The sequence below is a fragment of the Leucoraja erinacea genome, chromosome 18 (assembly GCF_028641065.1).
Source record: "Leucoraja erinacea ecotype New England chromosome 18, Leri_hhj_1, whole genome shotgun sequence".
In the NCBI taxonomy this organism is placed as follows: domain Eukaryota; kingdom Metazoa; phylum Chordata; class Chondrichthyes; order Rajiformes; family Rajidae; genus Leucoraja; species Leucoraja erinaceus.
In genome coordinates this window covers 10,495,345-10,518,020 of record NC_073394.1, presented here as the reverse complement: position 1 = coordinate 10,518,020, position 22,676 = coordinate 10,495,345, and the positions used below count along the sequence as shown (strand labels likewise).

The window sequence follows — 22,676 nt, the reverse complement described above, 5'->3', positions numbered from 1 at the left end:
ATATACATGCATATATCACTTCCAACAGCAAGGACTTTGATTGATGGAGCTCCCAGCCAAGCAACTAATCCTTCCCACACCTCCCTGCAATTTTAATGAATGTGAACAAAATCTTTCTATTTTTAAAAAGGTTGATTTCCAACACTGCTGGCATCCTCCACGGTGCAGCTAGAAGCTACTCAGAATATGAAACAATCGAACGAAACATTGAGATTTGGCAAAGTGCAGCAAATTCAGCGGGAAGAGAAAGACAAAGCATCCACAAGATTGTCAAACTGTCTGAAGAAAGGTCCTGACCCAAAACATCACCTATCCATTGTCTGAAGAGGCATTTTGAACAAGCTTACTCCAGAGAAGATTGACTAGCTGTGCCTTGAGCTCCTCAACGTGGTCCTAAAAGGGATCATTTCACTGATAGTAGACTGTCACCTATCCATTGTCTGAAGCAGGGCCCCGACCCAAAATGTTACCCATCCATTCTCTCCAGGGTAGGGTATTGACATGGATAGACGACTGGTGGGCAGACAGGAAGCAAAGAGTAGGAATTAATGCGTCCTTTTCAGAATGGCAGGCATTGACTAGTGGAGTGCCGCAAGGCTCGGTGTTGGGACCCGTTATTTACAATATATATGAACGATTTAGATGAGGGAATTAAATGTGATATCTCCAAGTTTGCGGATGGCACAAAGCTGAGTGGCAGTGTGAGATGCGATGAGGATGCTATGAGGTTGCAGGGTGACTTGGACAGGTTGGGTGAGTGGGCAGATGCATGGCAGATGCAGTATAATGTGGATAAATGTGAGGTTATCTACACTTTTGTGGCAAGAACAGGAAGGCAGATTATTATCTGAATGGTGTCAGAATAGGAAAAGGGGAGTTGCAACAAGACCTGGGTGTACTTGTACATCAGTCACTGATGCAGATACAGCAGGCAGTGAAGAAAGCTAATGGCATGTTGGTCTTCATTGCGAGAGAATATGAGTTTAGGAGCAAGGAGGTCCGACTGCAGTTGTTCAGGGCCCTGGTGAGACCACACCTGGGGTATAGTGTGCAATTTTGGTCTCCTAATTTGAGGAAGGACATTCTTGCTATTGAGGGAGTGCAGCATAGGTTCAGCAGGTTAATTCCCAGGATGGCGGGACTGACATACGCTGAAAGAATGAGTCGACTGGACTTGTATTCACTGGAATTTAAAATGATGAGAGACGATCTTATAGAAACATGTAAAATTCTTAAAGGATTGGGCAGGCTAAATGCAGGGGAAATGTTTGCTATTGTTGAGGGAGTCCTGAACCAGGGGTCACAGTTTAAGAATAAGCGGTCGGCCATTTGGGACTGAGATGAAGAAAAACGTCTTCACCCAGAGAGTTGTGAATCTGTGGAATTCTCTGCCACAGAAGGCAGTGGAGGCTAATTCACTGGTTGTTTTCAAGGGAGAGATTTAGCTCTTAGGGTATAATGCAGTATAATGTGGATCAATGTGAGGTTATCCATTTTGGTGGCAAAAACAGGAAAGCAGACTATTATCTAAATGGTGGCCGATTGGGAAATGGGGAGATGCAGCGAGACCTGGGTGTCATGGTACACCAGTCATTGAAGGTAGGCATGCAGGTGCAGCAGGCAGTAAAGAAAGCGAATGGTATGTTAGCTTTCATTGCAAAAGGATTTGAGTATAGGAGCAGAGAGGTTCTACTGCAGTTGTACAGGGTCTTGGTGAGACCACACCTGGAGTATTGCGTACAGTTTTGGTCTCCAAATCTGAGGAAGGACATTATTGCCATAGAGGGAGTTCAGAGACGGTTCACCAGACTGATTCCTGGGATGTCAGGACTGTCTATGAAGAAAGACTGGATAGACTTGGTTTATACTCTCTAGAATTTAGAAGATTGAGAGGGGATCTTATAGAAACTTACAAAATTCTTAAGGGGTTGGACAGGCTAGATGCAGGAAGATTGTTCCCGATGTTAGGGAAGTCCAGGACGAGGGGTCACAGCTTAAGGATAAGGGGGAAATCCTTTAAAACCGAGATGAGAAGAACTTTTTTCACACAGAGAGTGGTGAATCTCTGGAAACTCTCTGCCACAGAGGGTAGTTGAGGCCAGTTCATTGGCTATATTTAGGAGGGAGTTAGATGTGGCCCTTGTGGCTAAGGGGATCAGGGGGTATGGAGAAAGGCAGGTACGGGATACTGAGTTGGATGATCAGCCATGATCATATTGAATGGCGGTGCAGGCTCGAAGGGCCGAATGGCACCTATTTTCTATGTTTCTATGTTTCTATGAAGGGAGAAGCAGAAAGAAAACACACACAAACATCCACAAGCACACATGCAAACATTTAATTCCACAGATTCTCCACCATCTGACAAAGGAAATTCCTCCTCATTTCCTTTATAAAGGTACGTCCTTTTATTGAGGCTACGGCCTCTGGTCCTAAAATCTCCCACGAATGGAAACATCGTCTCCACATCCACTCTATCCAGGCCTTTCACTATTCGGTAAGTTTCAATGAGGTCCTTCTAAACTCCAGAGAGCCTTCAAATGCTCATCATATGAAACCGAATCATCCCTGGGACCATAAACATCTTATGGACCCTCTCCAACACCAGCACATCCTTCCTCAGAAATGGGGTCCAAAACTGCTTGAAAAGAAGGGGAAAGTTCAACCAACCAATTCCAACCCACCCGCCTTCAATGTAAAGAGTTTTTACCTGAACTCGTAAGTTGCTTTTAGCGGCGGTGGCGGCTCGTGACTCGGCCTCCTCGAATGCTCTCTGGAGTCTCGCCTCCATGATCTGCACGAAGCTGCAGAATTTGATGATGTCCGTGGTACTGACAAACTGGAGCACTGGGTCAGAGACAACGAGAGGGAGAGGGGGGGTTACCAACGCGGAGTCAAATATCACGCCAAGGTTTTTGATGTGTGGTTTGAGTAAAGGGTAAGGCTTCCCAGGCTGCCTGCTATCGTTTTGATGGATTCCGAGGGGCCGAGTAGGGTGACCTCAGACTTACTCTTGTTTAGTTGGAGGAAGTTCTGGGCCATCCAACACATGCCATCAATACCAACCCCGTACCGGAGACGGACAATTAGGATGGTGTGGTCGGCTGTATCGAATGCTGCGCTGAGGTCGAGAAGGAGCAGGATTGCACAGTTGCCGGAGTCAATGGTGAGAAGTAGGTCGTCATGTACCTTCAACTAGGCAGACTCTGTGCTGTGGTGGGCCCTGAAACCTGATTGGAAAGTTTCCAGGATGGAATTTTGGTGAAGATAAGGCATAAGTTGATTTAAAATTACCTTTTCAAGGACTTTTGAAAGGACAGGAAGTTTGGGAAATAGGTCTGTAGTTGCTTGGCAAGGTGGGGTCTAGGTTAGGTTTTTTCAGGAGGGGCTGGACCACCGCGTGCTTGAAGCAGGTGTGAACAGTGCCAGTGGCCAGAGAACTGTTGATGATGGCAAGGATGCTGGGACCGGTTATAGCAATGACATCCTTCAGAAGGGCAGAGGGGACAACGTGGAGGGCACAGGTAGCAGGTTTCATAATGGAGACCATCTTTACAAGGGAGGGATGAGTAACAGGTTGGAAACAGTCTAATTTCGAAGAACAGACCAATGAGACATCTAGGTCATGGATGGGAGGGGAAATATTTGTTCTGATGTTCTTAACTTTGCTGGTAAAGAAAGTAGTAAATTCCTCATACTTAGCAGGGGACCCAGCCTAGCTGGTACTGGGGGCAGGACATATGATAGAGGTAATGGTACTAAAAAGGACCTTGGAGTTATGGGCGTTTTTCAAAATGAGGTTGGAAAAGTATTGTGTTCTCGCAGACTTTACTGCTTCCTGGTATTTGAGAAGATTGTTTCTCAGAAGTTCAAAGGAAAATTGCAGCTTATCAGATTTATGCTTCCGTTCTGATTGTCTGCACTCTCTTCTTAGTGCTCTGGTGGTGTCATTGAGCCAGGGCCAGCCTTTAGGCTTAGGCTTTTTCATTTTAAGAGGAGCAACAGAATCCAGGATGGAAGAGAAAGTGGTGTTGAATAGAGAAATGAGGTCGTCGATGCTGAGATGGAGGGGAGACGTCTCGATGGTGCAGATGTCGGGGGCGGCTATGAGAGCCTCAGAGAAATTACTGGCAGTCAAAGAGTTTACGTGGCGGGAGTAGCAAGCAGGGAGATGGGATTTTGAGGGAGAGAAAGGCAGAGATGCATCGAAGATAATTGCACTATGATCAGACTGACAGGCACCAATAATTTCTGTATTACAGATTGGGAGATCGGACAGTAACACCAGGTCGAGTGTATGTATGGCCAAGCTTGTGCGCGGGTCCATTCGTGAATAGAGTCAGATTAAAGGACTCAACCCGGTTCATGAATTCACTCACAAGAGGCTTAGTGGGACAGCAGACATGAATGTTAATTTCACCAAGAATCAGGACCCGGTCAAATTTGGGCAACAAGCTAGCGATAAGATCACCAAATTGTGAGATAAAGTCCTTATGCATTTTAGGTGGGCGATACACAAGAACAATTAAAAGTGGACAGATAAGACCAACTATAATAAGTTGATATTCAAAACTGGAGAAATGATCAGCGTTCCTGAGGGACTTGTTCCTGAGCTGCTCTATGTTCTATGTTCTTTGGCTTGCACTGGTTTACCGAACATAACTGATCATATATTGTAAATTTGCTGTTGCATTTAATGTGTCTGTACAGCTGCAGCTTGTAGGAATTCTATTGTTCTTGTCCCAGTGCATATGAGCATTAAACACTGTGGACTCATGATTTGCCCCATTGACAGTGAAACGGTTCATTCGTTACTTTTAAGTGGGAGAAATGTGCACTTCATACACATGCAACAACTAAATTAACCTGAAATCACTGTATTTGCGTTTTTTTACAAATGAAAATAAAACATTTCTTTTGCATTTAAAAATACAAAGCTTTGAAATATTGTATTAAAACACAATAAATGCAATATTAAATATATATATCTTTGCAATACAGTTCTGCTTTAAAAGTCTTCCTTGTTTTTAAGGCCTGTATAGAGTGGATATGGAGAGGATGTTTCCATTGGTGGCGGGTGTGGGTACATTGGGTCGAAGGGCCTATTTCCACACTATATCTATCACTCTATGACGCTATGAGCTATTAGTGGTAGAGTTCAGGACCAGAGGGAAATGCACACGCACACGCACACGCGCGCACACACACACACACGCACTCGCACACGCACACACTGTGGGAGAGTCTCGGACCTGAGGTCACAGCCTCAGAATTGAAAGACGTTCTTTTAGAAAGGAGATAAGGAGGAATTTCTTTAGTCAGAGGGTGGTGAATCTGAGCAATTCATTGCCACAGAAGGCCGTGGAGGCCAAGTCGATGGATATTTTTACGGGAGAGATAGATAGATTATTGATTAGCACGGGTGCCAGGGATTATGGGGAGAAGGCAGGAGAATGGGTTTGGAGGGAGAGATAGATCAGCCGTGATTGAATGGCGGAGTAGACTTGCCTTTCACTTCTGAACATGAAGGAAATAGTCACAGAATAAATTGGAGTGAATAACAGCTATCAGCAACTGAGTCAGACGGGGGGGGGAGTAGGGGGGTTGTTGGGAAGCTATAATTCATGAAGAACACTGCCTTCACAACCTATTGCTAAGATCGACTGCAAGAATATATTTTTCCTTTTTGTCACTCCTTTGGGATAGTGTGGTCTGGTGGGTTAATTGGACTCCATAAATTTCCCTTAGAGTGTATGTGAATGGTCAAATCTCAGGGGAGTTGATGAGAATGTGGGGAGAATAATGATTTATATTGTGGGGCAGCACAGTGGCGCTGCAGTAGAGTTGCTGGTCTTACAGCGCCAAGGGCCCAGGTTCAATTCCCACTACGGGTGTTAACTGTATGCAGTTTGCATGTTCACCCTGTGACCGCGTGGGTTTCCTCAGGGCGCTCCGGTTTCCTCCCACATTCCAAGGACACGCACCTTCGTAGGTTGTGTAAAAAGGAAATGCAAGTGCTGGTTTATATCGAAGACAGACACAAAGTGCTGGAGGAACTCAGCGGGTCAGGCAGCACCTCTGGAGAAAGAGGATGGGGGACATTTCGAGTTGGGACCCTTTTTCAGACTGAAGAGGACCGTGCCGGACAGCGACCACCCCATGCACTCGCACTATACTACACACAAGGGACAATTTTTACAGAAGCCAAATAACATACAAATCCCCATACATATATGTAGAGTTGTAGGAAACCGGAGCACCCGGAGAAAAAGCCACACAGTCACAGGGAGAGCGCACAAACTCCGTACAGACAGCACCCGTAGTCAGGATCGAAGCCCGGTCTCTGGTGCTATAAGGCGGCGACTCTACTGCTGCGCCACCGTGCGGGATGAGAGGACGAGAGGTCTCTGGGTTGTGGTGATGCTACAGCCATCGTGAGCATAGGCTCAGGTTTGACGACACTCCTACCTCTGTTTACACTTGCCCCCAAGTGCCAGGGTCATGTATTCAAGAGAGAGTTGGATATAGCTCATCGGGCTGAATCAAGGGATAGGGGGAGAAAGCAGGAACGGGTTACTGATTCTGGATGATCATATTGAATGGCGGTGCTGACTCAAAGGGCTGAATGGCCTACTTCTACTCCTATTTTCCATGCTTCCATGAGTTTAGAAAGATGAGAGGCCATCTCATTGAAACATATAAGATTGTTAAGGGCTTGGACACACTAGAGGCAGGAAACATGTTCCCGATGTTGGGGGAGTCCAGAACCAGGGGGCCACAGTTTAAGAATAAGGAGTAAGCCATTTAGAACGGAGAAGAGGAAACACGTTTTCTCCCAGAGAGTGGTGAGTCTGTGGAATTCTCTGCCTCAGAAGGCGGTGGAGGCAGGTTCTCTGGATGCTTTCACGAGAGAGCTAGATAGGGCTCTTAAAAATAGTGGAGTCAGGGGATATGGGGAGAAGGCAGGAACGGGGTACTGATTGGGGATGATCAGCCATGAACACATTGAATGGCGGTGCTAGCTCGAAGGGCCAAATGATCTACTCCTGCACCTATTGTCTATTGTCTAATAAAAGGGAAGAGACCAGACACAATACGATACCCACCTGTCCTCAATTGGAACCAGGGAGCGGGGAGCGGAGCCCAGGGTGAGGCAGCGATGAGGACTGATTGAACATCTGGGACGTAACTCTGCAGGTCGCGGCTGAGGTTCTCGACGCCGTAGTCAGCAATGACTTCAGTCACCGTGGCGGGAATGTAAACCTCACTTCCACTCACCGTGTAGAACCCAACAAAGACCTTGTTCCTTTTGTCGAGGCTTTCGATCTGGTAAACAAAAACATTTACTTTGATCAAATATCTGGGAAAATTTAAATTTCTTCCATTGGAGATTTGCCTGTCCCACTTACGCGACTTTTCCGGCGACTGCCGGCACCCGTCATAGGTCGTTGCAGGTCGCCGAAAATTCTCAACATATTGAAAATCCAGCGGCGACCAGAACAAGGCACGACTCTTTGGGCGACAACTCACGACCGTACAGGCTTCACCCCGCGACATGTCGCCAGGGTGTCGCCTGTATGGTCGTGAGTCGTCTCCTCAGTCGCCCAAAGAGTCGGAGCGTCTTTCTGGTCGCCGCTGGATTTTCAACGTATTGGAAATTTTCATCGACCTGCAACGACCTATGACGGATGCCGGCAGTCACCGGAAAAGTTGCGTAAGTGGGACAGGCCCATTAGTTTTCCACAAACTATTAAACTCATCTTGCAAAGGAGCAGGGAGTGGGTTTTAAAGAAGTTTTATGAGAATGTTGCCAGGGCCTGAGCTACAGGGAGGCGTTGGGCAGGCTGGGACTCTTTTCCTTTGACCGCAGGAGGCTGAGGGGTGATCTTATAGGGATGTAAAAAAAACATGAGGGGACTAGATAGAGAGAATGCACAGAATCTTTTTTTCCCCAGGGTAGGGAGAAACAAAACCCAGAAGACATCGGTTTAAGGTGAGAGGGAAGAGGTTTAATAGGAATTTGAGATACAACCTTTTCACACAGGAGATTGGTAGATATTTGGAACAAGCTACATGTAATAGAAGTTGTTATTGTTGCACTGTTCTACGTTCTACACCCACGAGTCGTGCGGCTCAGGGATTTTTAAATTTGGGATCAGAGTTTGTTAACAATGAGGAGAACCACTGACCTCGGCATGAATACCATTATTGAAGAAAGCTCGCTGGAGAGCCTCGGTGAGTCCCCGGGTCAGGTTCTGCTTAAAGATCGCATCCGTTTGGACCCTTCTCGAGGACAAGGTCACCACTGCGAGAAGAAGAATACCCAGATCAACTCAAACACTCACAGAAGACGGCTCGAGAAAACTGACAGAGGGGTGGGGCAGACCCTTCTTCACCCCAGACGTCACCTATCCATGTTCTCCAGGAACGCTGTCAGATTTTTCGACTTTAGAGATACGGAGCAGAGTCAGGCCCTTCGGCCCACCCACTTGCACTATCCTACACACTAGGGACAGTTTACGATTGTTTCCGAGGCCAATTAATCTAGAAACCCGCACACCTTTGGATTGTGGGAGGAAACCGGAACGCCCAGAGAAAACCCACGCAGGACACGGGGAGAGGGTGCACACGCAGTCAGGCTCTATCCTGGGGCTCCGGTGCTGTAAGGCAGCAACTCTACCATTGTGCTGCCATGTCGCCCAGTTGACCTGCTGAGTTACTCCAGCATTTTGTGTCTATCTTTGGTATAAACCTGCAACTGCATTTTCTTTGTTATTTCACTCTACTTAATCTTTTTCTAATGTCTATTCTCCAGCCATTCCCTTCATATCTAAACGGGACCACTCCCTTAGTCTGCAGATTTATTTATTTTTTAATTCACTTCCTCTGAAATCCTCTGCTCAACTGTTTCTGAGGGACACCATTGCTTCACAGCTCCAATAAATTCCCAGTTGGATACAACGATGGAGAAAATAACCTTGTCTCGCGAATGTCATGTTGGCCTTTATAACAAGAGGGATCGAATATAGGAGCAAAGAGGTCCTTCTGCAGTTGTACAGGGCCCTAGTGAGACCGCGCCTGGAGTATTGTGTGCAGGTTTGGTCCCCTAATTTGAGGAAGGACATTCTTGCTATTGAGGGAGTGCAGCGAAGGTTTACAAGGTTAATTCCCGGGATGGCGGGACTGTCATATGCTGAGAGAATGGAGCAGCTGGGCTTGTACACTCTGGAATTTTGAAGGATGAGAGGGAATCTCATTGAAACATATAAGATTGTTAAGGATTTGGACACGCTAGAAGCAGGAAACATGTTCCTGATGTTGGGGGAGTCCAAAACCAGGGGCCACAGTTTAAGAATAAGAAGTAAGCCATATAGAACGGAGATGAGGAAACACTTTTTCTCACAGAGAGTGGTGAGTCTGTGTAATTCTCTGCCTCAGAGGGCGGTGGAGGCAGGTTCTCTGGATGCTTTCAAGAGAGAGCTAGAAAGGGCTCTTAAAAATAGCGGAGTCAGGGGATATGGGGAGAAGGCAGGAACGGGGTACTGATTGGGGATAATCAGCCATGATCACATTGAATGGTAGTGCTGGCTCGAAGGGCCGAATGGCCTACTCCTGCACCTATTGTCTATTGTCTATTGTCTCCAAAAGGGTCTGTAAAAACTTTGGAAACAATGTTGGCTCATTGAGTAGCAAACTTTTTTTTTTAAAAATACTGCTCCCCGTTGGATTGCAACCTTGTCGTGGTCGGGGAGCTTGTGTGTCTTAGTGACCACTAGAGCTCAGTTAGGGTCTCCCATGCTGGACAGGTCGAAGGGTAGAGGCGAGACAAAGAACGATCCACTGGTCCTCCAGGTTGGAGGTTGAGCACAGAGCTAACAACCCTGTCTCGTAAAACAAATATGTTACGGAAACAGCAACTGAAGGAAACAACTCTACTGGGCGTGATGGACCTCCAGGGCTATCGACAGACGCTAGGATGAATGTCAATGGTGAAAGCCGAAAGGAAGAACCGGACAGCATCCCAAGAATAGCCCTGCACTGGACACCAGAAGGGAAAAGGAAAAGAGGGAGACCCAAAACCACCTGGTGTCGAACTGCAGAGGAGGAAATGAAAACACTGGACCTGACCTGGGGTAGTGTCCACAAGCTAGTCCAGAACAGACTGGAGTGGAGGTCCTTCCTTGCTGCCCTACATGCCAGGGGGCATAATAGGCAGTAAGTAAATAAGCAAGTAACTTTAGCTGGAATTCTGTTGTGGAAAATATTACGATGCAGTTAAGATATGACAAGCAGTTGAGACTGTGATCTTTCCCCCTCTTTACTGGAGAAGGTGGAAGTTTGTGTCTATCTTTGGTGAAAACCAGCATCTGCCAGGCATCTTACACAGAGAAAACAATCCAGTTTTGTCCATCCTTACAGCTAATGCAATGAGTTATATTTAGATTCAGGGTTAAAAAACATGGAGACACAAAAATGCTGGAGTAACTCAGCGAGACAGGCAGCATTCGCGGAGAGAATAAATGGGTGACATTTTGGGTCGAGACCCTTCTTCAGACTGAGAGTCAGGGGATATGGAAGGGAACAAAGAGCATGCGAGGTGTGACAAGGACTGATCAAAGCAGACGAAGGTCAAGCAAATGTACAATGGTTTATTGTTGGCTGAGGGGAAGGAGACAAAGAGGTTTTACAAACAGTAAAATTAATCAGGAGGACAATGAAACTAAGAAAACTGGGGAGGGGGAGGGATGGAGAGAGAGGGAAATCAAGGGGTACTTGAATTTAGAGAAATCAATATTCATATCTCTGAGTTGTAAATTAACTCGTGTATATTTACAACTCAGGCTTTAGTTCAGATTGTATAATTGTTATAATATGAAGCCATGTCAAAGTGTGGTACTGTGTTTCAATATAAATCATCTAATTGCTATGGGGTTTATAATTGCCACGTGTACCGAGACAGTGAAATGCTTCGCTTTGTGTACTATCCACACAGGTCATACCGTACACGAGTACTTAAGGTCGTGTGAAGGGAAAAATAAATAGAGTGCAGAATATGGTGTTACAGCTACAGAGAAAGTGCAGATAAAAAATGTGCAACAATGACAATGAGGTAGATTGGAAGATTGGGAATTCATTGTTAACATAGGACAATGTCTTTCAGGAGTTTGATAACAGCGGGGAAGAAGCAGGCCCTCTGATAGGTGAACTGAGGCCCAGGCCAATTTCAATTTTAGAGGATCCCAAATCAAGATCCCTTTGAATCAGACAGGTGTGATCTTTGGTTTCATCCCGCACTAGGTTAATTGGCATGGTATAAATGTATATTTACGTGTGTGTGTGTGTGTGTGTGTGTGTGTGTGTGTGTGGTGTGTGTGTGTGTGTGTGTGTGTGTGTGTGTGTGTGTGTGTGTGTGTGTGTGTGTGTGTGTGTGTGTGTGTGTGTGTGTGTGTGTGTGTGTGTGTGTGTGTGTGTGTGTGTGTGTGTGTGTGTGTGTGTGTGTGTGTGTGTGTGTGTAGTGTGTGTGTGTGTGTGTGTGTGTGTGTTAGTGTACGGTGATCTTTGGTGGGCGCGGACTCGGTGGGCCGAATGTCCTGTTTCCGTTCTAAAGACAAATAAAACAGAAGTTCCAGAGACTTTTCCCGTACCTGTCCTGACCCAGAGTTGGTCCGACAACCTGCAGTTGAGACCGGGAGTCGGCGAGGAGCGGGCGGGTGTGGACCGGCTGCTGCTGCTGCTGCCGGCGGCGGCGGTGGCCATGATCTGGGCCGTTGCCCGCAGGCCCCTGGTGCTCATGACGGCGGCGGTGGTGAGTGAGGTTAGTGCCGCGGTCAGGGCCAGCACGGGTGGCGTCGAGGTCCTTCTCACGGTGGGCGCGGTCATGGTGGTGGTGGTGGGCGCCATTGTCCGTGTCTGGCGCGGAGCGGAGGAGGAGGAGAAGGCGGCGGTTGGCGCCATTGTCCGGGCCTGGCGCGGAGGGGATGTGGAGGAGGTGAAGGTGGCGGCGCTGGGCGCCATCATCCGGGTTTGGCGCGGAATGGCGGTTGACGTCCAGCGCCAGGTGGGCAGGGCGGTGGCGCTGGTCGTTTTGTCCGCCAACTTCCACGCCGTGGTCGCCCCGCCAGTGGCCGCTGCCTGGTTGAAGACGGTCGTCGACGGAGACAGCGATGGCGGCGTCAAAGCGCGTCTGGCTGTCTCGGGTTGAGTCACGGTCTTGAGGTGAAATCCGGGTGGCGATGGGGTCACCATGGTGGTATCTGAGCTCTTCGGCAGAGTAGCTGAAATCAAAGAATTTGTCAAGACTTTTTTTAGTTCAGTTCAGAGACACAGCGTGGAAACAGACTCTACAGCCCACCGAGGCAACACTGACCAATGATCACCTCTACACTGGTGCTATCCAACACATTTTATGATGTATTTTATACACTCGTTCTATCCTACACACCAGAGACAATTTACGGAAGCCAATTATAAAGTACAAACCTGTACGTCTGGAGTGTGGGAGGAAACCGGAGCATCCGGAGAAAACCCACGCAGTCACAGGGAGAGTGTGCAGACTCTGTACAGACAACGCACTTGGTCAGGATCGAACCTAGGTCTCTGCCGCTGTGAGGCAGTAACACTATCACTGCGCCACTGTGCGACCCCTTCAGTGAGCTAGAGTTGGTGGGGGCGAGATAAGTCCGAAGAAGGGACCCGACCCAAAACATTGCCTATCCATTCCCTCCACAGATGCTGCCCGACTGCTGAGTTCCTTCAGTGAATTAATTGCCTGAAGAGAGCATGCTGACCGGTTGCATCGTGGCTTGGTTCGGCAACCTGAGCATCCAGGAGCAGAAAAGGTTGCAAAAAGTTGTAAACCCTGCCCAGTCCATCATCGGCTCTGACCTCCCAACCATCGAGGGGATCTATTGCAGTCGCTGCCTCAAAAAGGCTGCCAGCATCATCAAGGATCCACACCATCCTGGCCACACACTCATCTCTCTGCTGCCATCAGGTAGAAGGTACAGGATCCTGAAATCTGCAACATCCAGGTTCAGGAATAGCTGCTTCCCCACAGCCATCAGACTATTAAACACAACTTCAAACAAACTCTGAACTATAACAGCCTATTGCACTTTATCAGTTTAATGTGTGTATATATATATATATATTCTATGTTATATGGACACACTGATCTGATCTGTATTTATGCCTAAAATATTCTGTTGTGCTGCAGCAAGCAAGAATTTCATTGTCCTATCTGGCACACATGACAATAAACTCTCTTGACTTGACTTGCCAAGGGTGTTGGTGGAGGTAGATATCTTAGTGTCATTTAAGAGACTTTCAGATAGACACACGGATGTGCAAGGAATGGAGGGATATGCATCATAGGCAGACACAGATTAGTCTAACAGTAAGGATATTGTGGGGCAATGGGCCTGTTCCTGTACTGTACAGCTCCACTGTACTCTTCAATCCCCCAGCTGGGATGGTGGGACTCAAACTCATGACCATGGAATGATGGTCCAGGCCAGTTCAGAAGCATAATCGTGGTGCATCAGCTTCCTGGATGTGGGCACTCTGCATCTCCAGGGCAGAGAGGGATATGTACCATTAGGCTATGAGACGATGCCAGTGGGGATGTGTATGCCATCCATTGCCAATCGAATTGGATGAGGCAGGAAGACAAAGAAAACTGCAGATGCTGGAATCTTGAGCAAAACACAAAGTGCTGGAGGAACTCAGCAGGTCATAGAGTCATACTGCGTGGAAATGTCCTTCGGCCCATCTTGCCCACATTGGCCAACATGTCCCAGCTACCCCAGTCCCACCTGCCCATATCCCTCATAACCTGTCCTATCCATGTACCTGTCTAACTGGTTCTTAAACATTTGGATAGTGCCAGCTTCATCTACCTCCTCTGGCAGTTTGTTCCATGCACCCACCACCCTTTGTGTGAAAAAGTTACCTCTCAGATTCCTATTAAATCTTTCCCCCTTCACCTTAATCTATGACCTCTGGTCCTCGATTCCCCTACTCTGGGCAATTTCTCTGGTGATTTTATACACTCAGGCAGTATCTGTGGAGGAAAATGGACACCAGCCGCTACCTTCTCCACGAGACGCACTCCCTAACCACCACCTTTCCATCTACCGTGTCTCTCTCCCCCGCCCCCTCCCCCATCCCAACAGCGTCCTCCTTTCTCCCCTGCCCCCTTCACTCCGATTCTTTCCCTTCCTCCATACACTATTCTCCCTGTCCCCTCTTCTCGGAGTTCCACCATTTTCCTTTTCTCCCCCCTTTTCCCCACCTCCATTCCTTTCCTCCCACTATCCCTCCCTCTAGTTTGACATCTCACTCCACCGTCTCCTTCCTTATCCGAATCCATATCCGACACACTTTCATCTCCATTTCGCCTCCAGCCATTGTTACCTATTCCACCATCTTACAAGGTAACTGCTCCTCACCTAGATCTGACCATCACTTGCCAGTTTGTGACCAACCGCTTCCAGCTTTCTCCACCCACCCCCGCCCTACTCCATCAGTCTGAAGAAGGCTCCCGACCTCAAAAGCTGTCCATACTATTCCCTTCTTGGATGCTGCCTGTCCCGCTGAGTTCCTCCAGAACTTTGATCTCTTTGCTCAAGAAACTCAAGGAAGTCATCAGACTGAAGAAGGGTCTTGGCCTGAAATGTCACCCATTCCTTCTCTTCAGAGATGCTGCCTTTGCCGCTGAGTTACTCCAGCATTTTGTGTCTACCTTCGATTTAAACCAGCACCTGCAGTTCTTTCCTACTCATTCTGGTCATGGTGGCTCCCAGATGTCATAAGGTCATAAGTGATAGGAGTAAAATTAGGCCATTCGGCCCATCAAGGCTACTCTGCCATTCAATCATGGCTGATCTATCTCTCCCTCCTCACCTCCATTCTGCCTTCTCCCCATAATCTCTGACACCTGTATTAATCAAGAATCTATCTATCTCTGCCTTAAAAATATCCACTGACTTTGACTTGTCCTCCACAGACTTCTGTCCCAGGAGGATCCCCATCGGTCCCACCCCGCACCCCGTTATTTCCCCATACACGTGGATCCTGAATCGAACCTGAGGGAGCTTCCACCGGGTTGGTGAGCACCTCCGTCACGACGGTGGGGTCGGGCATTAACCACTCGGAGATGTGCCAAGTTTCGTACGCCTCGGTCTCGGGGGGCTGGTCGGGAAGATGCGTCGAGCTGGGAGAGGTCCCGACGGTGGTCGGTGTCGTCGTGTCCGTGAGGGGGGATCGGGTAGATGTCCTGATGGTGACTCCCTCCACGAACTCGGACACCAGAGCGTTGACCTTGGAGGATGACGGCGGGTGGGAGGACAACGTGGGCGCTCGGGTGGTCCGCAATGCCCACGACCAGACCTCAGAGAAGTGGGACACTCGGTGCGGGCGAGGTGCCACGGGAGGTAGAGGTGTAGACAGGTCCAAGATCTGGTAAATCATGCCCGGCCCTGTAAAAAAACAAACGTTGGGTTAGACTTCATCCGCCATGGAAGGCTTCTCTCGCCTGATACACAGGTGACTATTGTAATCCTCGCTCCTCCAGGTGGGATCCTCTCAGGTAGAGCGGTCTACACTATGGTAAGGGTAGCACAGTAGTGTTTACTCCACTTTATTCTAGTTCAGAGTCTGACAAAGGGCCCCGACCCGAAACACCACCTATTCCTTCTCTCCAGAGATGCTGCCTGTCCCGCTGAGTTACTCCAGCATTTTGTGCCTCTCTTACTTTAGTTTAGTTTAATTTATTTTCGCATGTACGGTGAAAAGCTTTTGTTGCGTGCTAACCAGGAAATACTATACATGGTTACAATCGAGTCATCCACAGTGTACAGGTACATGATGAAGGGGATAACGTTTAGTGCAAGGCAACGTCTGATTAAAGATAGTCCGAGGGTCACCAAAGAGGTAGATGGTAGTTCAACACTGCTGTCTGGTTGTGGCAGGATGATGCAGTTGCTGGGAGGAAACTGTCCCTGATGAGAGAGGGAAGAAGAGGGAGTGACCGGGGTGGGACTGGTCCTTGATTATGCCAGGGTCCTTGCCAAGGCAGCGTGAAGCACCAAGAACAGAATCAATGATGAGTCTAATCCCGGTGGAGTTGCTGCCTCACAGCGCCAGAGACCCTGATTTGATCCTGACCTCGGGTGCCGTCTGTGTGGAGTTTGCACGTTCTCCCTGTTTCCATGCTGCATCTTAGTAGTTCCTTCATTCGCATCGATCACCCGTTCACCCTTGCTCCATGTTATCCCACCTTCTCACCCGCACCCTACACACGAGGGACAATTCACTGAGGCCAATAAACCTACATACCCACGTGTCTTTGGGTTGTGGGAGGACACCAGAGTAGTGGGAGGAAACCCACGCCGTCACAGGGAGAACATGCAAACTCCACAAAGACAGCACCTAATGTCTGATTTGAACCCGGGTCTCTGGCGCTGTGAGGTAACAACTTTACCAGGTGCTATTCAAATGCAAGTTCTTCTTCATATATTCATAAATACATAAGTTCTGGGAGAAGAATTAGGCCATTGGGCCCATCAAGTCTACTCCTCCATTCATTCATTGACTTGATCTCCACAGCCGCCTGTGGCAATGAATTCCACAGATTCACCTCGCTCTGACTAAAGATATTCCTCCTCATGTCCTTTCCAAAGGTACCAGCTTTAATCATGAGGCTACGGCCTCTGGTCCTAGACTCTCCCATCAGTGGAAACAGCTTTTCAACATTCACTCTGTCAAGGCCTTTCACTATTCGGTAAGTTTCAATGAGGTCCCCCTCATCTTCCTACATTCCAGGTGAATATTTTACATTGATGCATCTATATCAAGCCAATTAACCTACAAACCTGTACGTCTTTGGAGTGTGGGAGGAAATCGAAGATCACGGCGAAAACCCACGCGGGTCACGGGGAGAACGTATAAAAATCCGTAGAGACTGCCATAAGCTCAGGATTGAGGAGCACTTCAACAACAACTCCGACCCCCGACGCATGTGGCAAGGCATCCAGGCCATCACGGACTACAGACCCTCCAACATCACCCCCACATCCAGCGACGCCTCCTTCCTTGAGGAGCTTAACCACTTCTATGGCCGCTTCGACAGGGACAATCTAGAGACAGCCATCAAGGCTGTGCTACCTGCCGATCACCAACCCCTCACACTCACCCCCTACGACGTGTACGTGGCACTGAGTAGGACTAATGCACGTAAGGCTGCTGGCCCTGACGGCATCCCCGGGCGCGTGCTCAGTGCCTGTGCTGCGCAGCTGACAGACGTCTGGACTGACATCTTCAACCTGTCACTTGCCCAAGCAGTTGTCCCCACTTGCCTTAAAGCCACCTCCATCGTGCCAGTGCCAAAACACTCCACTGCGGCAAGCCTCAACGACTTCCGCCCAGTTGCACTTACCCCCCATCATCACCAAGTGCTTCGAGAGGCTGGTCCTGGCACACCTCAAAAGCTGCCTACCCCCCACACTGGATCCCTATCAGTTTGCCTACCGCAAGAACAGGAGTACGGAGGATGCCATCTCAACGGCACTTCACTCCGCCCTCTCCCACCTTGACAACAGAGACACTTATGTAAGAATGCTGTTCATCGATTACAGCTCAGCATTCAACACCATTATTCCATCAAAACTGATCACCAAACTCGGTAACCTGGGCATCGACCCCTCCCTCTGCAACTGGATACTGGACTTTCTAACCAACAGACCCCAGTCTGTGAGGTTAGACAAGCACACCTCTTCAACCCTCACCCTGAACACCGGCGTTCCTCAGGGCTGTGTGCTGAGCCCCCTCCTCTACTCCCTCTCTTCACCTATGACTGCACACCTGTACATGGTACTAACACCATCATCAAGTATGCAGATGATACAACGGTGATTGGCCTCATCAGCAACAACGATGAGCTGGCCTACAGGGAGGAGGTCCAGCACTTAGCAGCATGGTGCGCTGACAACAACCTGGCCCTTAACTCCAAGAAGACCAAGGAGCTCATTGTAGACTTCAGGAAGTCCAGAGGTGGCACGCACACCCCCATCCACATTAACGGGACGGAGGTGGAACGTGTTTCTAGCTTCAGGTTCCTGGGAGTCAACATCTCCGATGACCTCTCTTGGACCCACAATACCTCTACTCTGATCAAGAAGGCTCATCAGCGTCTCTTCTTCCTGAGGAGACTGAAGAAGGTCCATCTGTCTCCTCAAATCCTGGTGAACTTCTACCGCTGCACCATCGAGAGCATCCTTACCAACTGCATCACAGTATGGTATGGCAACTGCTCTGTCTCCGACCGGAAGGCACTGCAGAGGGTGGTGAAAATTGCCCAACGCATCACCGGTTCCACGCTCCCCTCCATTGAGTCTGTCCAAAACAGCGCTGTCTGCGGAGGGCGCTCAGCATCGCCAAGGACTGCTCTCACCCCAACCATGGACTGTTTACCCTCCTACCATCCGGGAGGCGCTACAGGTCTCTCCGTTGCCGAACCAGCAGGTCGAGGAACAGCTTCTTTCCGGCGGCTGTCACTCTAGTAAACAACGTACCTCGGTGACTGCCAATCACCCCCCCCCCCCCGGACACTTATTATTTATTTTTTATTCAAATCGTTTGCTATGTCGCTCTTCAAGGGAGATGCTAAATGCATTTCGTTGTCTCTGTACTGTACACTGACAATGACAATTAAAATTGAATCTGAATCTGAATCTGAATCTGAATCTGAATCTGAGACAGCACCCGTAGTCAGGATCAAAGCCGGGTCTCTGGCGCTGGAAGGCAGCAACTCTACCACTGCACCGCCCTTTGTTTTTGCTTTCTGATTGATTTAATTACCTGAATTTATATGTTCCAGTTGTTCCAGTGGGGCTTGAACTCGTATATGTTCCTGCTAATTCACTCTCAGACCCAAGCAGTGGACCAGCAACCAAACAGCACACTGCACCTTTAATGCAGAAGCATTTCCCAGTAGCAATCAGAAATACTATTTAATACCGCCTCCACAGAGAGATGTAAGACAGGGGCCCTGTCAAAGAGATGGGTTTTTAGAACCATCTTAAGGGCGAGGGAAGGAGAGGCTTTAGGGAGATTATCTCTAAAGCTTAGGTCCTTGGAAGCTGAAGGCACGGTTCAATACACAACCTGTATCCATTTTTCACTTTACATTAATGGTTCACTCCATATTCCACAAGTCCCAAGCCTCCTCCACTGGAAATGGGTGCATCTGCCTATAATTTCTTCAATTGAGCTTCAATTACCTTTTATGGTTCGCATAAACTAAAGTTACATCCCCAGCGCAAAGGAGGAACAGCACCTCAGCAGCTTACACCCCAGCGGTATGAACATTGACTTCTCTAACTTCTTGCTTGCCCTCCCTCTCCATCCCTCCACCTTCCCAGTTCTCCAGCCAGTCTTACTGTCTCCGACTCTAGGTGTCAGCTGCTCTACATCGGTGAGACCAAGTGTAGGTTTGGCGATCGCTTCGCCCAACACCTCCGCTCAGTTCGCAATATCCAACCTGATCTCCCGGTGGCTCAGCACTTCAACTCCCCCTCCCATTCTGAATCCGACCTTTCTGTCCTGGGCCTCCTCCATGGCCAGAGTGAGTTCCCCCATAAATTGGAGGAGCAGCACCTCATATTTTGCTTGGGTTGTTTACACCCCAGCGATATGAACATTGACTTCTCCAATTTCAGGTAGTCCCTGCTTTCTCCCTCCTTCCCCTCCCCAGCTCTCCCACAGCCCACTGTCTCCACCTCTTCCTTTCTTCTTCCCACATTCAGTCTGAAGAAGGGTCTCGACCTGAAACGTCACCTATTCCTTCGCTCCATAGATGCTGCCTCACCCGCTGAGTTTCTCCAGCATTTTCGTCTACCTGGGAATGCGAAGGGTAGTTAAAGTAGTTGGCAACCGGGAGGTCTGGCAGGCCTTGAAGGACCGAGCACAAGTGTGCAAGTGAGCGAATATAACTGCATTTAGATGGAAGACACAAAATGCTGGAGCTACTCAGTGGGTGAGGCAGCATCTCCGGAGGGAAGGGATGGGAACCGTTTCGGGTCGAGACTCTTATTCAAACGGGCCACCGAAGATGCCGCCATCTTTTTTTAATTTTCTTTAATAATTTAAAACCGACTCTATGACTGCATTTCGATGGAATTGTACAAAATCGTGAGAGGAATAGATGCACAATGTCTTTTGCCCAGAGTAGGGGAATCGAGAACCAGAGGACAAGGTTTTTATGGTAAGCAGGGAAAGATTTAATAGAGCCCTGAGGGGTGATTTTTTTTTTACACAAAGAATGGTGGGTATATGGAACGAGTTGCCAGAGGAGGTAGTTGAGGCAGGTACTATCATTACATTTGGACAGGTGCATGGATAGGACAAGTTTGGATTGATATGTTTCAAGCATGGGTAGATAGGACAAGTGTAGATGGGGCATGCTGGGCAGAATGGCCTGTTTCCACGTTGAATGACTCCCAAAGTGTTCAGGAAAACACTCACCTAATCTACATTTTGAACGGCAGGAGAGGTTTGAAGAGCTGAAGAGCCTCTTCCTCTCCCATCATTCACTTGATACAACGCTCATTCCCCAAGGTTGTGAGCCCACAATCTCTGCATCTCTCTCACCAAAATAAATTGCCGCAGACCGTTGAACTGTGAGCTGCCAACTTTAACTTGCCAACGGGCTGTTCATTGCTAGTTTAAGCAGCTGAGTGTTCATTAGATGGAGCTGTAAATGTGACAAATGCAATGTGTTCAGTAGTCGGGAGAAAAACAAATCTCTGGAGAGAGAAAACGGGTTATGGTTGAGGGGATTCGATTGTAATTGTCAAAACTGAGGTTCATAGGTTTTAATTCAGACCTTGAGATTTATGGAAGTGAGTCGGGTAAAGCATTAAGATACACTATGATCACGTGTGTGATAGAGCAGATCACTGGACTGATAACATCCAACAATCCACCCACAGGTCACGTTGATTGAAATGGAACAATATATTCACTTTGGGACACAAAGTGGTGGAGTAAATCAGCATGTCAGGCAGCATCTCTAGAGATGCGTTGTACATGAATGAATGATGGGAGAGGAAGAGGCTCTTCAGCTCTTCAAACCTCTCCTGCCGTTCAAAATGTAGATTAGGTGAGTGTTTTCCTGACCTATACCTAGAGAGCATGGAAAGATGAGGAGGATGCTATAAGGATGCAGGGTGACTTGGACAGGTTGGGTGAGAGGGCAGATGCGTGGCAGATGCAGTTTAATGTGGATAAATGTGAGGTTATCCACTTTGGTGGCAAAAACAGGAAGGCAGATTATTATCTAAATGGTGTCAAATAGGGAAAAGGGGAAGTTCAACGGGACCTGGGGGTCCTTGTTCATCGGTCACTGAAAGCAAGCATGCAGGTACAGCAGGCAGTGAAGAAAGCGAATGGCATGTTGGCCATAACAAGAGGAGTTGAGTATAGGAGCAAAGAGGTCCTTGTGCAGTTGTACAGGGCCCTAGTGAGACCACACCTGGAGTATTGTGTGCAGTTTTGGTCACCAAATTTGAGGAAGGACATTCTTGCTATTGAGGGAGTGCAGCGTAGATTCACCAGGTTAATAGCCAGGATGGCGGGACTGTCACATGTTGATAGAATGGAGCGGCTGGGCTTGTATACTCTGGAATTTAGAAGGATGAGACGGGATCTTATTGAAACATATAAGATTATTAAGGGTTTGGACACGCTAGAGACAGGAAACATGTTCTTGATGTTGGATGAGTCCAGAACCAGGGGCCACAGTTTAAGAATAAGGGGTAAGCCATTTAGAACAGAGATGAGGAAACACTTTTTCACCCAGACAGTTGTGAGTCTGTGGAATTCTCTGCGAAGGAGGCCGGCTCTCTGTATGCTTTCAAGGGAGAGTTAGATAGAGCTCTTAAAGATAGCGTAGTCAGGGGATACGGGGAGAAGGCAGTAATGGGGTACTGCTTGTGGATGAACAGCCATGATCACATTGAATGGCGGTGCTGGCTCGAAGGGCTGAATGGCCTACTCCTGCACCTAATGTCTATGACGTTTTAGGTTGAGACCCTTCTTCAGACGATTCTCTTACCTAAAACAGGGAGGGGGGGAGTGGGGAGGGAGTTCCCCAGAGAACAACATCTGAAGAGGTCGCCTATCCATGTTCTCCAGAGATGCTGCCTTACCTGCTGTTACTCCAGCACTTTTGGTCCTTTTGTGCATTAACCAGCACCTGCAGTTCTTTGTTTATATGTTTCACCAAATTCACTTCAGTGGCTTTGAATCAAATTAAATATAAACATTCCTCCCCAACGGCACAGTGGGAAAGTTGTACGAGGATAACCATTCAAATATTAAACCGCAGGCTTCTTGCCGACGTTCCAAGTGTTTGGGTGAAGTCATTTTGTAATTTCACAATACTGGGCTTGTGCATTAGCTGAAGATAAGACACAAAGTGCTGGAGTAACTCAGCGGGTCAGGCAGCATCTCTGGGTTAGTTTGTTCTCTCCTCCACACTCATTCATCTCCCTCTATTTACACCTCACTCAAACCAACAGCGATTAGCAAACTTTCACCATTATTTATGTCCTGGGCCCAACACAGAGATACAGTCACAAAGAAAGTTCCCCAGTGCCTCTACTTCGTTATAAACA

The 22,676-nt window shown here is 48.2% G+C and overlaps 1 protein-coding gene across 3 annotated transcripts in view; it reads right to left on the bottom strand.

The window, feature by feature from the left end:
* LOC129705632 (UPF0606 protein KIAA1549L-like) overlaps positions 1-22,676 on the bottom strand; it is a 140,242-nt gene that overhangs the window by 86,682 nt on the left and 30,884 nt on the right. For all 3 annotated transcript variants that reach the window (XM_055649283.1, XM_055649281.1, XM_055649282.1), the window contains exons 2-6: positions 15,087-15,479; positions 11,646-12,275; positions 8,190-8,305; positions 7,107-7,326; positions 2,711-2,847 (exon numbers count right to left, since the gene is read on the bottom strand). In XM_055649283.1, coding sequence (XP_055505258.1) covers positions 2,711-2,847; positions 7,107-7,326; positions 8,190-8,305; positions 11,646-12,275; positions 15,087-15,479 — 1,496 coding nt within the window. The remainder of the gene's footprint in view (positions 1-2,710; positions 2,848-7,106; positions 7,327-8,189; positions 8,306-11,645; positions 12,276-15,086; positions 15,480-22,676) is intronic.